The following is an 18250-nucleotide window of genomic DNA, read 5'->3' as shown; positions in this document are numbered from 1 at the left end:
TTGAATTGAAGACTCAAGGGGAATTCCTGAAACACTCGAATTATTGAAGTTCCCCTGCACAATTTCTTATTTTAATTCTAGACTTCAGTTATGCAGATTCTACCTGACGATACACCCCCTTTCAGTACCTGGTGCCACAAACGTCGTCGTTGCTCTTTCTCACTGTAGATATATATATATATGCCGATGACATACTTCACCCGTCCCGGAGGACATACGAGTTTATTTACTGTAGATGACTTTATCGATTATTATCACTGTATATGTATTTAACTTGAGGGAAGTTAAGTTCTGACTTGAATGATTGTGTGTGGTTTGAGTTGGAAATACGGTGAATATGAACTTTGGGGATTTTCATCAGAGGGGGCAGCTCTTAAAGCTGAAAAAAGAGTGTTTTCAAGATAACTTCTCCAGGAGGAAGTGACTCCGGAGAAAAAAATGCTATGTACAGTCGAATCCCGTTATAACGAACTCCAAGAGAACATAGAAATCACTTCGTTAAATCGAAATTTCATTATAAAGGAATTCCGGGTTTTTGCATTGTTCCTATGTAAACTTATCTGGGGGATTAGAGAAGCGTTCGTTAAACGAGATTTTCGCTACAAAGGTTATTCCTTAAAAAAACAAGATTCCACTGTATTAGAGTACATAAAATTTAGCAATAAAATTCTAGAAAGAAATTTTCATGGGGAATATAAATGTGTACTCCGTATCACCTTGGTTGGAAAAATTTGAATGAGGTGAATTATTTCTTATGAAGCTCCAAAATAAATTTGACAAAAAAAAAAATAAAAAAATAAATTAAACATTTGCTGACATTTATGTTTTTAATGTATTTTTTGAATATCAAAAATGCAAAAACATTCCCAAAAATGAATTCTCGGGTTTGAAAGGGTTAAAGAAGCATCGAAAGTTATAAAGCTTCCAAAGTGACGCTAGGGTATCCCCAGGTTCATTCGTCTCTGAACAACTAAAATTATCGAAAAAATAGAGTCCATTTTAAGTGGAAAAAGAAGCTATTTATTTAGCTTTTACGGCTGTGACAATAACTAACCCAATGGTTACAGTATCCTGCGAGTGTAACAGTTCTCCTTAAACTGAACTCGTGTTTCGAATCATATTCCACTACTAATGGTTTGTAAATAAGATCGCTAACATGATTGTAGGGTTTCCTAACAAAATCTATAGGACATGTCAGTATGGTCTGTAGCAGATAACAAAAAAGGCTTCCTAATCCCTTGTCTGACTCGTTATTTAGATCAAATGTGTTCAATTGACATTATGAAGGAAATGTTGCGGCACCTATCGCAACATAAAATGAATATTGATCAGAATTAGTTCGGTTTTTTGTTACAGCATCCGGAAAAAGAAGAAACTCGTGACTATGAGTTAGAGATTTCAGTTATGGTTTCAAAGAAACAAAGCTTGATAATAAAGGGACTGATTTCGTTGACGGCTTCGCTGATCTTGGTGAGTATGCTGGGAAATTTCTCATTCCGATGGTGGAATGAGATATCAGACAATTCAGCGAATCACAGCAGCGAACGGCGAGCCATACCGAAAGATCCCGTCATCAGACCCATTGGACGAATTTCCATGGTCGTGCCTACGGATTTGCTATTACTAGAGCCACCTCCGAAAAATGACTCGGTGGACGTATTGCAGCATTTCATTCGTATGCAGTACAGACAGCCAATGCTGACGGATCCACCCGTTTCGTTCCCCGAAGCTCCCGGAGAGATGGGCAAGCCCGTGAATTTGACAAACATTTCGACAAAAGAGAAAAAGCTGATGAGAGAAAGTTGGATAAAGTACGGTTTCAACGCATATGTGAGTGATATGATATCAGTACACAGATCTCTGCCCGATCCCAGAGACCGGTCGTGAGTACAGTTTTTTATTTCCAATACAAACTCAATTAAAATCATTTTTGGTGCAGATACTAATTTAAACGAGTGATTTCGATATTTCATTTAACTGATTCATCAGATGTAACTTTAAACCAAGGATTTTTGAACTATTTGCACTCGCAGAAACCTCGAAAATTTTTAAATATCTCACGGTACACCTGCCTGATCTCCCGACACTTCTGTGGCACCCTAAAATGAATACTATTGTGTCTGACTTCGTCCTCACGTCTCCCCCATCCGAATGATCTCACGGCACAACCTTTGGTGATCACTGCTTTAGACCATACGCCCTCATGGATAAGATCAGAGCCACACTTAAAGGTGTGTGACAGGTACGGTCGCACCGGGCCCCGTTGTTTGGGGGGGGGGCGCACTTATGGTAATAGAATTGAAAAAAATATACATATATTATCCAACAAATGCATTTTTTTCGTACTAAACAAGGTGCCTCACCTTCAATTGATTTGATATTCTGAAATTTTCATTTCACAATTCTGGTATTTTCTCTCTCATTAATTCTGAAGTTTCATCAATTTTGTGATGTTGTCAGAGTTGTGCTTGTTTCATGTCCTCACTGGTGCTGCCATCTGAACACGTCCATATTTCGAAGTGAAAATGGTAAATGCTTGAATATTTATGTTATGTAACTATAGTGTTGAAGGTGTGCTTGCTCTGTGCTGAAAAAAATTTTTCAGCGCTCGAGACCTGCTCGCATTCGAGTTCCGAAGTTGGAAAACTGCAGAAAACCAACTTTGGCCGATTGCCATTGCTCCACCTTCGGGGCTCGAACCTGAATCCTCGCGATGAGAGTCCAGTACGATGCCCACACGACCGCATAGTGGCTGCAAATCGAATAAACTATTATTAAGAAGGAGTTTTAATGTACAAATTAGGCTCGAGAAGAAAAATACCGAACTTCTGGCTTAGGAGTGAGACATACTTGGTCGTACCGAAATGGTTGACTCAAGCCCTCTCACGTTCTAAACAAACTCCAAGACAGTGAAACACCATAAAATAGACATTAGGGGTCGTGATCTACGCGGGATGCACAGATGGCATAACTTGTGAACGATTAAGGAGAGCGGATAGAATGTGATTATCGTGGCTAGCGATAGACACAACGTGGTTTTTGTGAAAAGTGGGTTTTTTCTTGAGAGGAATTTTCAGGTTTTTATCGCCGAAAGGTGTCTGAAAATAGAGCACCGTCAAGGCGAACTGTAGCTGGTTGGCCAAGTTCAATAGTGGCCAGGAAAGTGCAGCCAAAGATGTGAGCGCAAAGAACGACCTTTAACATCACGTACAGCAGCAAATGTCTATTCCGTGTTGAGTTTGATCATGGCGAACAGGCACATAACACTTTATGAGCTACTACTACTGAACCAGACATGCACCTCGTCCATATTTCTCTGCGGAACTTCTAACGAATTGGCACATGTTGGAATGTGTGTGTATTTGTAGTGAACGTGATGTGAAGTATGTTTCTGTGTAATGCTAGTTGTGTGTAGTGCTTCCATCTGCCATCAAGTTTTCTAACTTTAAGTTACTAGCTAACGTTAAGTTTTCACTTCATAAGCTACAGAACGAAACCGAGCTTGCTCAATGAACATTGTTGCCACTTGTTCATAGCAGTTTTAAGTTTGAGAAAGTGTGCGTGCAGTAGGTTGGATGCCACATGCATTCACACCTCAACAGAAGCAGAAACGTGTCACTATATGCAGAGAATTGCTTGCTTTGATCGATGAAGACCCGGGTGACTTCTTCGCGTTACTGGTTACGGGTTACGAATCGTGGTTCTCTCATGAAACACCCAACAAAAAACGCGAATCCATGGAATAGAAACACGGATCAAGCCCGCGTCTCCCAAGAAGCCTCGCCCCCCTAGTATTGTAAGCTATTACAAGATTCATTGAAAGACTGGTTATTTGTGGAGATAAAGATTTTCAAGGAAGAGAGAAAATTCATCACTGTTCCCATGGGGACTCAAACGCCAGTGTCTCGCTTGCCGGACAAGTGCTCTACCATCTATAAGCTATGGAAGAAGATAGAATATTTCAACCTTGGAGCGTATAGGCCTATATATGTTGAAAGGTTCCGTACATGGACGGGAGCAGCACTGGCGGCGGATGTTTGTAGGCTATTGTCCGTAGATGGTGCCCAATACATCCATGGAATGGTTCGCCACAGCCATTCGAAAACTATCAGCCAAATGACAGAAGTGCATAGACTTGAGTGGGGAGCATGTCTAATAAATGTAATATTCAGTCTTTGTGAATATAATAATTATTCCCCCCTCCCCCCGCGATTGCATATGGGTCAATCATTTTTGTACCTCTATATATACACCATGTAGACACCATATCACTAATCTATGAATAGATGGAGTTTTAAGGTAGGGCTTTATTAAGCAATTAAATTAAAATTTTTCATCCTTTTTTCGTCTCGGTGAAGCGGCACTTGTCTCAGTCCAGCTTTAGATAAGACGACGCATTCATACAACGCTAAATTTTTTCGTATTTAAATTTTTCGATTTGCTTATTGTGTAAATGGAGATATCAGATGCCATTTTATTTTCAATCTATGCTTAATTCTTTTTTTTGTGAAGGTGTTCGTACCTCGATTACCCGGTAGACAAACTTCCACCAACTAGTATAATAATATGTTTCCATAACGAAGCTTGGAGCACACTCGTCCGGACCGTCCACAGCGTTCTGGACACATCAGCGAATCGACTAATCTCGGAAATACTTCTAATCGATGATTTTTCGACTTTCCGTAAGTTTCGCAACGTAACTAACATCTGTTTATTTATATCGATTGATGCAATTGAAAAAAAAACCATCGACACAAATTTCTGTGCAGAGTGTGATTCCATAATCCCCGTTGCCGCATTTTACTGGCCAACCGTTGGTCGTAGAGGCGAACTTCCAATCAGAAAAAGTATCCAATAAACGTGTAGAACTCAAACACGTAATTCATTTATTGCAAAGGGCATAAACGCAAAATGCATTTTGTACAGTTATTAAAATATAAAATTAATTTTTTTATACGAACACCCTGTCCAAAAAAACTCAACCAATTAGAGATATGTTGCTCTCTCTCTCTGGAGACCTTTGAAGACCGGACACACCCCGCTTCCTATCTCAGAGAGATATTGAAGCGTACGCGAAGGATGGATGTATTGTCTCTCTTGAAACCACAAAAAAAGAAAAAAAATTCCGCGTTTCCAAGTGAAATATTTGCCGAGACATTTGAATTCAAAAATAGCATAAAATGGGAAAAGACAGCATAAACTAACGGACAACGCTTCTTTCCCTCGTTTATGCTGTTCTCACACAACATTTTCTCAGATTTTTGAGTTAAAATACCTCAGCGAATATTGCACTTGAAAACGTGGAATTTTTTGTGGTGGTCTCAGGAGAGACAGGGCAACAACTTTCTGATTAAAGTTTCCAGGGTAAGGTGGCCATATAAATAGTTTTAAGTTTTATGCAGTAAAACCCCCGTTAACATACATCCATCAGATGCGGTCACCCCTCTTTTACGGATAAATAATTATTTCCCCTTGTATAATAGAAGTATGTATTTCAAACCCCTGATTAACGGTTACCCCCTCATTTACGGATGAAATTTTTTGTCCCGTCGGTGACCGCAAAAGAGAGGTTTTACTGTACTTCAATAAACGTGTAGTGTGTAGTAGTAACAAAGTTGATAAACGATATTGTTATCACTTTGCAACATGAATAACGCATCAAGTTATTTGGATACTTTTTCTACATGGGAACATGCCTCCACGACCACAAAAATGTGGCGAGGGGAATAAATTATGGAATCACCCTGTATATTTTTATTTAAAACTCCATAAAAATCCGAGTCTTTTTTTCAGTATTTTGAGTGCATTTAATATGATATTGAATTCAAACAAATTCATTCAAACTTTCTCGGCTACAGGTGAACTAAAATCTCGTCTTACCAAGTACATGTCGAATTTATTAAAAGTCAGAGTAATCAGAACGAAGAAAAGAGAAGGACTCGTAAGAGCTCGTCTCCTAGGTGCATCCCAAGCTGTAGGTCCCGTTTTGACGTTCCTGGACTCGCATTGCGAATGCACTGATGGTAAGATGTAAGTAAACGTAAGTATAATGTATGGTGTATCAGTGCTGCGTGTAATCGTTCAATCTATGACTGTAGCTTTGAGGTGCTTTTCCTTCCGATTCCATTAAGGATAGGTAATACACAAATGGAATTCTACGCATTTAAGTATAGCCAAAATGAAATGTTGTATATTTCTTATGTTCAGTGCGATATAGGTGTCATCAGGGCCGCAACTAGATGCTTGGTCAGACGGGGAAGCGTGCATTTCAAATTCAAATTTATTCATATTAAATTTGATCATTTTTGTCGCACCACAATGATTTTCTTCACACGAGGGCTAATTAATTAGACAGCGGACCTGCAATTTATTGCCGATTCCGAACGGCAGGCTTGTATTTTGATACTCATCGAGAGGTTGGTGCACTAACCCCTCGATGGGGGGACTCCCTGCGGTAGCAATTTTTTCTGCGGTCATGTCACCGTTTTTGTTGTAAACCCTGTGTCAGGAAAGTTTTCTGACAAGGACGAACCGGGTATCGAACTCGCGACACCTCTAAACATCCTTTGGTACTTTTAGGCGAGTATCTTATCGACCTGGGCTACCGCGCCCTATTCATATTAAAACCAAGAACAACGTAAAATAAAACCATGTGAAGAAAACACACCCAAGGAGATCAACGATCCGGTTACAATAAAGTTACAATGTGTATTAGAAGAATTTTCAAAGTACATATACAGTCAATGCCCCTTATTAAAATGACGGATAATGTTATCAATTTGATATTGTTATCACTTTTGCCAAGGATGGAATGGACCAATATCATGACACTTCAGATATATATAATATTTTTTTCCGTCGAAAGTTTTTTTTGCGCATTCTGAAGGTAAGGTTAACCAAACTTATTTTGTTCCCATAAGTTATCGTTATCTGGCTGCAAGACTATGTAGGAAGTTTGAAGGTGTTCTCGCCCCTCCCCCGCTTCCTTGCGGACAATATGAATGTCGTAATCAGTCCGTAGTATTGTGATCCATGTAGGTGTGCAGCTGCTTTTAGCTCTGGCGTTCTTATAGTGAAGGCAAATGGAGTGTATGACAAAAAAAGCTCTTTCCATCAGTTCTTGATCCGTTTCTTTCAGTTGACAAGATTCAAATTTCTTTTTCCGCGAAATTTTTTCAAGGGAATGTATGAAACGTATTGTGGACATTAAAAAAAATATCGTAATTTGTGATGAACATTAGACAGTTCCATACTAACGCCTCACAATGGCTGAATAACAAATATGAAGGATTTTAGCCGGTTTTAGAATGGAATTGAAAAAAAAGAAAGAAATTAAAAGAAAACGATTGAAAATTTTTGGAAACCAATTTAGTAGGGAAAGAAAGGCGTTGTCCCATTTTACCAATATCCGTTTACTGTTATTTCAGTTCGACCAAACAGGATGGTCAGCGTTCTTGAAAACGGGATTTTTCGGATATAGTTATCATTTGGTTATTGTTATCAGAAACTCCAAGTTTCCTGATGTGATCACATTAAGCTGCGTCGACCGTATAGCAGCTGTTACTAAACAAATTTTGATGAGACAAAAACACCAATTAAATTGATAAATAAACACACAAAGAAAAATGAATAAAACAAAAGGAGAAAAAAACCACACATGAACAAAATATATAATTGGAGTAAAAGGTTACAGTGCAACTGTGGAGGAGGAGGTGGGTATGAACTGATGAGTAGACCAATTTAGACATAAAGAACAGAAAAAAAAGAGATATATATAGGGTGATTATAACTAAACTTCCCGTACTCTGAGTGGTTTTTCTCAAAAACCTGCTTATCCAATTAGGATATCTTAAAGAGACTATGGGAGAGAGATTTATGAAATAAAAATAAAGTTAAATTTTTGACCATCAGAGGGGGGGGGGGGAAAGTAGAGCATTTTTATTGAATTTTACATTTTCCCATGGTCCATATAGGGTATATACCACGTTTCAATGTAATACGTCGTTCAGAAAGAGCGCTGTGTAGGTGTGAGTAGTTTGAATATATTATTATGCTGACCCTGCTCAAACCATTGTAGCACCCGTCAGCATATACTGACACCTCTCCGACCTATATAGCGTCCGTTCTGGAGAACGTATTCCATTGAAAGTTGGTATATACGCTATATGGGTTCATGGAGGAAAAAAGGATAATTCAACAAAAACACCCAACTTTTTCACCTGGTGGTTGAAAATTGAATTGTTTTTTTTATTTCATAAATCTCTCTCCCATGGTCTCATTAAGATATCCTAAAAATTTATCGGTATTCGGATAAGCAGTTTTTTGGGAAAAACTACTCAGAGTACGGGAACTTTAATTATAATCACTGCATATTTATAGATATGACAGCAGGTTGAGATTTTTTTTTTTGTTACGCGTAAATGAAAATACATAAATTAGAAGAAAAAGAAGTATAAAAAATCAGCTAATTACATCGCATACGAAGATGCAATTAGGTTATGAGGTTGAAAAGAAAAAATATTTTTCAATATCATGATTTGAAATAAGTGAGTTTTGAGTTTTTCATGAAGGATGATTATGTCGGAGTAGGTAAATTTTATTTTGGAAGAGTATTGTGTGCGTGCAAAAATTCGGAATAAGATAAATGAAACTTTTTTAAGTGTTATTTTTATGTACTACAGGTAATGTGTAAGGATATTATATCGGTCAGAGGAACTGAGGAGTTTAAAGTCAGTGAGAACTGATTTTTCTTAATAATTAAATTAGATCTGTAAAAAATAGATATCAAAGTGGTATTATTTGTAAGCGACTGGAAAGTTCTTTTGAAGGAGTGTTATAATCCTTTTCAGTTTGATAATTTTTTCTGTAAGGAAATAAGAGGAGTAATATTAGTACTGTAGCCACTTCCCCAAAGCGATAAACCATTGAGTAAGTATGAGTGAACCCATCAAGTAGAAATATGTGATAAGTAAGGATTGATTTACAAATGGTTTTGAATGGTAAAATTTGCAAACTGAAACACGAAGCTTTAATTGAAGATATTTTATGTGAGAATGAAATTTGAAATTTTGGTCAATAATGAACATCAAGATATTTTATAGTAGAAATTTGACCAAGAGGTTGACATGTACATGGGCTGATACAGGAGCGGAGTTAATTATGGAAAGTTGGATTAAAACTGATTTGTTGAATGTTTGTTAATGGAAGGTTAAGAATATTAGTTTTAGAAACATATATCTCTAGATCATTATCAAGAAACCAATTTCGAACAATTAAAAGATCGCTGTTAATACTGTTAATGAGTGTTTGGAAATTTTCCCCAGAATAACTAATATCACAGTATTATCAGCAAATATTATTTTTACCAGAAATTTTTGAATTGCATAAGTCATTAATAAAGATTTTAAAAAGTAAAGGTCACAACACTGAACCCTGGTGGGGACTTCGGTTATTTTTTCTTAAGTGTTCATTAGTTATCTCTTTGGGTTCTATTAGTGAGATAAGATCTGAGAATGTTAAATACAAATACGAACACAAAGGCTACAACAGGAAAAATTAACTACAAGGTGGCTGAAAAAAGATGCCCATAAAAAATATGGTTGTCAAGTATAACCAAAATATAGCAATCCAATATAAAAGCATATACAGTATCACGAAATAAGGAACTAATAATAGAGAACAAAATATAGTACCTCTAATTCCGGAATGATATAATTTTGAAAGAAGGATTTGGTGGTTCACACTATCAAAAGCTTTTACAATATCAAGAAAAATGCCAATGGGTAATACACCAGCCAATTTTTAATGATTGTTTCATAAATTTTAGAAGTAGATGGTAAAATCGAGATGTTCTGTAATTGTTCAAGTTATACGGATTTCCATATTTGGGAATCCCACCTTTCAGTGCAATCTTCTATATATATAAAATTGATTTTCTGTGTGTCTGTGTGTGTGTGTGTATGTTCTCTATACAAATCTACAATTTTAGATCGATCGTCGCCAAATTTTGCATATATACCAAATGGGACCCGACTTGAACGATAGGCTACTTTAAAATTTCGTCAGACCAGGGCAAATGCCCCAAATGGGCAAAAAACTGTCCGGCAACAATGGTTTTTGGGCCTCAACAATCACTTTCCGAACGTTTACTTTGGTTACCGTGGTTCCCTAGCGATGAGTTTCAGACGTGTTTATGTCTTTACATGGTTTGTCACTTCTTTAATACTGCCAGTTATGTATAATAGTTTATGCCTTTATAATGGTTTGCCACATTTTCAATATACTCTCAGTAATGAGGCTTTTTGAATAGACGTCATAATCATCACCATCATCGCTTTGAGGGTCAGGAAAAGGGTGATCCTCATAGAAATCACCATTAAAATTGCCGATTTAACTGCATAAATACGGAAATTTAGTAGGGGGAGGGGAGGGTTCCCTGCCACATCAATAATTTTAAAAATTAAATTGAATTCTCGATTTTTGAAATATTGAATTCACTTGGAGATACGAAGCCCAGAAAATTAAAAATATGAATAATTTGCCGGATCTACTTTTGAGTTTGATATCCATGTAATAACATTGATTTCAACTTTTTATTTATATCTTCTCAAGCTCGAAAATTAAGTTCTCCGTATTGTCTTTTGATATTTATTTGCATAAATTCATATAGTTTAGGATGTTTTTAAAATTAGTTATGGGCCCCGTAAAGTGCATCGAAAAAATTCCACAGCTTTAATTAAGCATTTTTGGAAGCTCAAACAGGCAGAAATAGATAACTTGAAGTTCAGGGGGAGGGAATCGAAATACCTAACACCCATAAAAAAAGGGGGGGGGGACTATTCATTTCTACGTTTCTTTAAATTTAGATTTATTTCTTTCATGAGTCGCGCAGGACGTCGCCATATTGGTTAACTTAGACACGGTTTGCATGTCCCTCAAAGAAAGAGGGAGATATCACATGATCCAAAAAGCCTCATTGAAGAAAACCCGGGCAGCGCCGGGTATTGTAGCTAGTTATTAATAAGTTCAAACATAATTTATAAGTGAATGAAGGAATGCTTTTTTATATCGTAGTGTTGATTATAATGTTAATTATAGATCAAGAAATAGAATTCGGAATCATTTTTATGAAATTAGAAATTGTTATCACATCAGTGGGCGCCAGAAAAAGAGACTTGTCAATTTGGTGGATATATTTTTTGAAATTGTCCGTTTGGAGATATATAAATGATAATTAAAATTATTATTTCGGTGTCCCGTTGTAATGTTGAGAGGTTAAAGGGTAAAATTGGATCTCCTCCTCTGTCGCGACCGGCTCACCAGACCCCCCCCCCCCTTATATTTAAGTAATTATGTGATTAGATTTCGTAATATATAGGTGCCTTTTTTTTCCCTCGTAGGCTGGTTGGAGCCACTTCTCTATCGGATCTTAGAGGGCAAGAAAAATGTAGTCTTCCCCGTCGTCGATACAATTGATGCTCTAACTTTTGAGTACAAATATGCACCGATGATGCAGATCGGAAGCTTCAATTGGGATCTCAAGTTTGCGTGGCAACCGATACCTCTGAGAATCACCGAGAAGAGGAAAGAGGCATGGGAACCAATCGAGTATTTATTTTGTTTTTTTGTCAAAAATTCCATATCACACCTCCTAATTACTATTTGTCCATTTAAAGAAAAAGTCTTACCATAAAATAAAACTTATTGAAATGAAGATTAAGAAATGTTCATAATGAATATATAATCCCTTTAAATAAAATTTCAATTGGTTGTCACACGGGATGTTCTAAAATTATCGCAAAAAAATACATAAAGAAAATTCTTTTTATATGAAAAAAAAACACTTCTGGCAGCAATTTTGTGATAGGCCACAAAATCTATTTCGGAACTGTGATATTCTTAGTTCAAACTTCTACGGGCAGATGGTGCTGCAGCACCAGTAACTATCAATGGGTATTGAAAGTGACCATATGACCAAGTATTTTCCGTATCTGACTGGATTTTTGAAATCAAATCACCCAGTTTCTTAAGCTTACTTGAATTCATAATCATAGCTGAAATCGTGGGTGAAGATGACTTTCATCACTTATAATTTTAAATCTCACACACGCACGCACTCACTCACGCACTCACTCACTCACTAACTCACTTCCGGCACAGCTCAAACTGCTCATGGCGATAGACTGGCTGGAGTTGTGCTAGGTTTTTGAAAGAAAGACTAAATATGACGCCTATAATTTGAACGCTCAAAACATTTTAATTCGGAGTAACCCTTAATTTCCGACTCATTAGAAAATTTTCAGCAATTTCAGCAAATTATTGGTGGTTTTTTATGCGTTTGGCAACTTTTTTTGGTGGGAATCGACTCAATTTCCGTTTAGAATCTCAATTCTTCGTATTTTTCATATTAAAACTTAATTTACGATTTTTAATTTTGTTTTTTAGTCACCTTAATTTAAGATTCTTCTGTATGAAGATTCATGTGCATAACAAAATGATAATCAAACAAATTATTTGTAATACTGATACTTAATGAAGCTTTTCCTTTATATGATAATGCTAAATCAGATCTCCAACGATGCCTGGTGGGATATTTTCCATTGACAAAAGATATTTCGAGCGTCTTGGCTCATACGACAGCGCACTTGAAGTGTGGGGGACGGAAAATCTTGAACTGTCTTTCAAGGTATAAGAGCATATATTTTATTTTCTTAGCTAAGAACACATTTAATATGCACGTTACATGTCAGATCTCGAAGAGGGTCTCTAGCCAAGAAATCTATTTTACTGATCAAACTGGTTCTAACGTATTTATACTACAGAGATAAAAAAATGATAGGGAAAAAAACCTCGTTGATCCTTGAGGCACTCGAATAGCTTGGCTGAAATATAAGGCTCTATGGGCTCAGCTAAGAAATATATAGAATGCTGAGATTTGAAGATGGCTTATATAGCACTAATGGCATCATCTTCATGTGCGTTGCCATCTTGCGGCTAACGTTAGTATAAATGAGCTATAAACCGAATTAAGAATTAATTGCTTCTTGCCCAGGTTTTGCGATGGAACGGTGGTTCGATGCTCTGCAGAGGCAATTGAATTACCTTTCCTAAATTCATCTTGTGTATATATAAGCCAGTTGTATAAAACTTTAAGTGCTGAGATAGATTTTTTTTGAGATAGGGTTTTTTGGATAGATAAGTTTGGAAAATTTTAAACTCAAGCCTCTTCAGCCTCCTTTTAGTGAAGAGAAAATGTATATTGACCCCGAGTACGATGTTCGGTCCTTATCTATTTAGATTAGTGAAGAGAAAACGTCCAAAGGTAACCCACGGAATGAAAGGAAAAAAATATTTCCCCTCATCCACACATAAGATAAGAGGAAAACATTTTTAGTTAAACAACAACTTAGTTAACAACTAAGTTAAAGAGAAAACATTTTTTCCCCCCATAATTGCTTGTGTCTGAAGGAAGAGATTTCCCTGTCGTTCCTTACAATATGAGCAAGGTCAGTATTTTGGTGACTTCTCCATGAGATACTGCACGCAAACCCTGAATAAGTGGGTTGCGACCCTGGGTTAAATTGGAAATATTTTTTTGCCGTGATGTGTATCATCACCCTCCCCACTTACAATTGGGCGGTTAACACAGGAACACCGTATATAATGTAAACAAGCATAACTACCGTCAATGTTAACGTATCAGTACGAAAATGTATATATAGGTCATTGTACCCAATTGTTTTCTTCCCACAGACCTGGATGTGTGGTGGCAGAGTAGAGGCCATACCGTGTTCACGTGTCGGTCACGTATTCTTCACCAGTGTCTACGATTGGCCGAATGGCACAGGAGTTATGAATAAGAATTCGGCCCGACTGGCTAAAGTTTGGATGGACGACCATATCAAGTATATTTTCGAAAGGTTTGGAAACAATAGTGTAAGTAATCCGATGACGTTTCTAAAATCAGTCATTCTATAGGGGGTCCATGAGACTCCCTGAAACTTTTTGCTCTGTCATCAATGAAAAATGACAGTAATTTGAAATATTCTTAATTCCATCAGAAAAAATTTGACGTCGATTCCGAGGACCTCACTGAAAGAATCACGTTGAGAAACACGATGAAATGCAAAAGCTTTGAATGGTACTTGGATAACGTCTGTCCAGAAATGTTCAACCCCAGTCACGCCATCGCCCGAGGAGAAGTATATACCAATTAATTATTTATAAACAAATAAAATTTCGAGATGACGCTTCAAGATGACCGTGATGTCTCTCTTCCCATTGCAGGTGCGTAACCTGGCTCCTACGGAGTCGCCAAGGTGTTTAGATAGCGGAAGTACAAGAAAGTATTACTCAAAATCCGTCCAAGTGCACCACTGTCACGGAGATGGGGGCCACCAGGAAAGTTTATTAAATATTTCATAATTAGTACAAAATACGATTAGTTCACGATGAATAATGCTTCGAGTACATGCGTAAATATTATAATATCCTTGTGTGTCTGTTACTTACAGTACTGGCTGATGAACGCCGATGGAGAAATTCGCAGGGATGAAGCCTGTTTGGATTATGCCCTAAAAGACGTGACTGTGTTCGGATGTCACGGAGCGAAAGGCAATCAGCACTGGTCTTATCGCAATCAAGTAAATTTGTAATCAATTTTATTTTCTTACAAGGAAAGGGTCCCCACAATGTGACGTCTTCGAAACGTTACCAGTGATTCTATTCATTTAAATATTAACAGAAATGTAAAAAAATCCAGCGAAATTATTATAGATCACTCAAAAAAGAAAGTAAATAATAATAATAATAAAATAATAGTGTATTTTTAACACCGGTAGAGGCCAAAAATGAATTTAAAACTCCCGCAAGCCTAGGAGTCTGAGGAACGTTATTCAAGCAACGCACGATCAGGCAAAGCACAGTAAAAGAAAGAAATAACTAGCTTCTAGAACAGAGAAGGTGAAGGAAAAAGAAAGGAAACGAAACTGAAAAGTAGTTTTTTTTGTATAGATATCTCGCCAAGAAACATAAGAGGGAATGAGTAGCCAACTGTAATAATTTTTTATATATTCTTTGTTCCTCCCCCCGTCTTTTAACCCCTTCACGTACAGGCATTTGGCAACGAATTTGGATTTCTCTATTTGACGTATCGGTGATCTAGTAACCTTGTCATAACATTATCGCACGTTAGGAGAAGGAAGAACAAGAGGAAGGCGACAGAAGAAAAAATAGAAGAAAAGTGATAAAAAAAAAAATAGAAAAAAAAGGAAAACAGTATAATAGATAGGTAGATAAGAGAGTATACAGCAGATTTCTATTTTTATCCTCACACTCTATGTATTCTTTTATTTGTATATAGTAGAAAGGTATATTATATGTGGGGGAAAAATCACTAGCAGGAGTATAGAAGGAACGGGGAGGAAAAAAATCAACTTCAGCTTATAGGGTTAGAATAAAACTTCTCGATGGTGAGGAGAGGGGAAAGACAACACCGAGAACTGGATACTGAATTTATTCCACTGGCATTTAAACGAAATATTTCGCCCTTGATTGTAAAGCGGTTGATAATTTAATTTTGCCCTGATTTTTTTACGTGTTTGTGGATGAGAAAGACTTAATTTTTTTACATCATTTTTGAGGACGACATGTTGGGTACCATTTTCTTGTTAGTTCATGAATTCTCATTATCATTGGAATCGATCTGTTATTCGGTGAACTTAAAATTAATTTTACATTTATTTCATTTTATTTAAAAATTTACATTTATTTTACAGAAGGATATGGATATCAAATCACTTTCAACATTACAACACTCCGTAGTTTCACGTACAACTAGTGATAATCGGAAAAGGACAGTAAAAAAAAGGAGCTATTTTCGAAGGAATTTTTACTGTAATGCAGGGGCTCTGAACCTATGGGTCGGGCTTAACGATAGGTTTCCGATATCTGCCGTATGAATCTATTTTCAATCCTCTTACAAATGTTTCTATTGCTCGCCACTGGGTTACAGGAGGATCTAAACGGCCCCCAGTGGCCTGGGTTTGGAATCGTGAACTTTTTTTTTCAGGCCCACTTGGGCCATGATTTGATAAATTTTGGGGAAGTTGGCATCCAAAAAGTCATAGGCATACTATTGATACGGATTGCACAGAAATGCTGAAAAATTTCTATATAAAAATATGAACACACACACACACACACACACACACACACACACACACACACACACACACACACACACACACACACACACACACACGGAAGCTTTACATATAATATTCTGAGGATACCGTTTGATTGTTGGAAATGGGCCCAGGACCAGGAGCGTACGCAGGATCAAACTTCGGAGGGGGAAGGGGGCACAAAAATTTTCTTCCCGAGAAATTTAGAGTTGCCACCCTTCAAAAAAGATTTAAATTTACAGAAATTGGTTAATATAGCATATAAAGGGAATTTTCATTCGATATTTAACTTTTACACCGAAATATTACTTTTTTCTTCTCATTTTTGGTTGACTTGGGGGGGGGGCATGGGTCAACCAAATACTCCCCTGTGTACGCGTCTGCCCAGGAACCATTGGTCCAGCCGTTAAGACGCCATTGGCTGGTTTCACAAATTTTAGAAACCAAACATTTCGTTACTTAGGAATGTTTAACAACCATATTTTCAAATTCGGAAGTGACCAACGGGTCGCAAAATTGATCATGTTGTTGGTTTTGGGTCGCATCTATAAAAGCATTCCAGTTTCAATGTATTGATTCAGAACCTCGGGCTGATATGCCCCCCCCCCTCCTCTGAGCTCCTGGGATATTCTGAAAGAGCCGCGAGTGAAAATCAAGTTGAAGAGGAGAAATGATGTATGGTTAAGGGGAAGCCACAGAGAACTGTGGGAAAAAAATTGGGTGTCTATGGAGAAATAAAGCATATGAAATACATATAATTCTAGGATTAACTAAGGAAATGAATCCAGAATTTACGAAAGAAATAATTTCATAATTTATGGAAGCTTTAAAATATGGTTGGGAAAAGAGACTAATTCGACTGTCCTGGCCATGTTCAACTCCCCCCTCAGTGAAAGTGAAATGCATTTTAAATTACTGCAGACTTGATGTAGCACTGCATTTCACGCCAAGAGTGATTTCTTCGACTTTTAGTGAGAATTAGCGATGTTCTCCCGCATTTATGATCTCAGTTTCTTTTGTTTTCCTGATCAAGTATGGTAAGCCCTAATTATAATAAAACAGCTTCATGTGAACACTATTTGATTGCATTTGATCACGTTTCTCATACTCTTGAAAAACCTCTTAAAAAACATCAACAACATTATAACGGCAGGATTTCGCGGAATCTTCGATGTCGTTATAACGAGTTTGACTGCAACTATAAGTGAAGCGAGTTTCATGTGAGCTGATTGGTTTAACCTCATGGAACAATGAATTGGTAAAAATAATGGAGAATTTTTAGTCGAAATTTTCCTGGGTGCCACAGAGAATGCTTCAAACTTGAACAATCACAAAAAAAAGGAAAATATTTGATAAGTAAATAAATTTATTGTTATTTATAGAATATTACATTAATATACTTTATTATTTTGATGGATCTATACGAGTTATATCAATGATAATAGTAAGTGATATCAGTATTACATTGAAAATAAAAAAGACGTTTCTAAATTCTCCATTTCAGACGAATAATATCGTTCATGTCCGCTCTGGTTGGTGTATGGAAATGACAAAGGATTATAAAAGAGTAGTAATGAAAACATGCTCAGACGAACCACGGCAAAAATGGAAATTCCAGTTCTACGAACCGAAAATGAACAGCACGCTTTGACGCCATCTGCGTCATTAATGAACAAAAATACCGATAAAAATTTCAGTCAGTGAAAAACGCACGTCTCTTATGCAGGGTTGCAGACTCTTATGTCTTGGTTTAGCAATAAAATCGATGAAATAATGTTGACTGGAAATCTATATATATAAAATCAATTTTCTGTGTGTGTCTGTGTATATGTATGTTTTCTATACAAATCTACAATTTTAGATCCATCGTCGCCAAATTTTGCATACATACCAAATGGGACCCAACTTGAACGATAGTCGATAAGCTTCTTTAAACGTTTGTCCGAGCTGGGCAAATGCCCAAAATGTGCGAAAACCTATAGGGCTACAATGGTTTCTCGACCTCAACAATCACTTTCGGAACTTTTACTTTGGTTACCGTGGGGTTCCCTAGCAATGCGTTTCAG

At 37.0% G+C, this 18250-nt stretch overlaps 1 protein-coding gene across 1 annotated transcript; it reads left to right on the top strand.

Annotated features, from left to right (window-relative positions):
- The first annotated feature begins 1196 nt into the window (after positions 1 to 1196).
- LOC149087033 (putative polypeptide N-acetylgalactosaminyltransferase 9) lies at positions 1197 to 17967 on the top strand. The gene is made up of 10 exons (XM_089231251.1): positions 1197 to 1883; positions 4513 to 4682; positions 5859 to 6023; positions 11400 to 11607; positions 12568 to 12685; positions 13753 to 13935; positions 14061 to 14201; positions 14287 to 14400; positions 14514 to 14642; positions 17689 to 17967. The coding sequence occupies exons 1-10, from the start codon at positions 1405 to 1407 to the stop codon at positions 17833 to 17835; spliced, it is 1854 nt and encodes a 617-aa protein (XP_089087377.1). The 5' UTR covers positions 1197 to 1404; the 3' UTR covers positions 17836 to 17967.
- Positions 17968 to 18250: the final 283 nt, after the last annotated feature.

Source organism: Pholcus phalangioides, unplaced genomic scaffold (assembly GCF_987345545.1).
Source record: "Pholcus phalangioides strain wild (caught in Gottingen) unplaced genomic scaffold, Ppha-v1.0 ptg000004l_1, whole genome shotgun sequence".
Classification (NCBI taxonomy): Eukaryota; Metazoa; Arthropoda; class Arachnida; order Araneae; family Pholcidae; genus Pholcus; species Pholcus phalangioides.
The sequence above is the reverse complement of the archived record's forward strand: the minus strand, read 5'-3'. Positions and strand labels throughout refer to the sequence as shown.

Coding starts and splice junctions, on each gene's coding strand:
- LOC149087033 (XM_089231251.1), top strand. CDS start 1,405: ATGGTTTCAAAGAAACAAAGCTTGATAATAAAGGGACTGATTTCGTTG. Junction 1,884..4,512: donor CCCGATCCCAGAGACCGGTC/GTGAGTACAGTT, acceptor TTTTTTGTGAAG/GTGTTCGTACCTCGATTACC. Junction 12,686..13,752: donor ATCTTGAACTGTCTTTCAAG/GTATAAGAGCAT, acceptor TTCTTCCCACAG/ACCTGGATGTGTGGTGGCAG.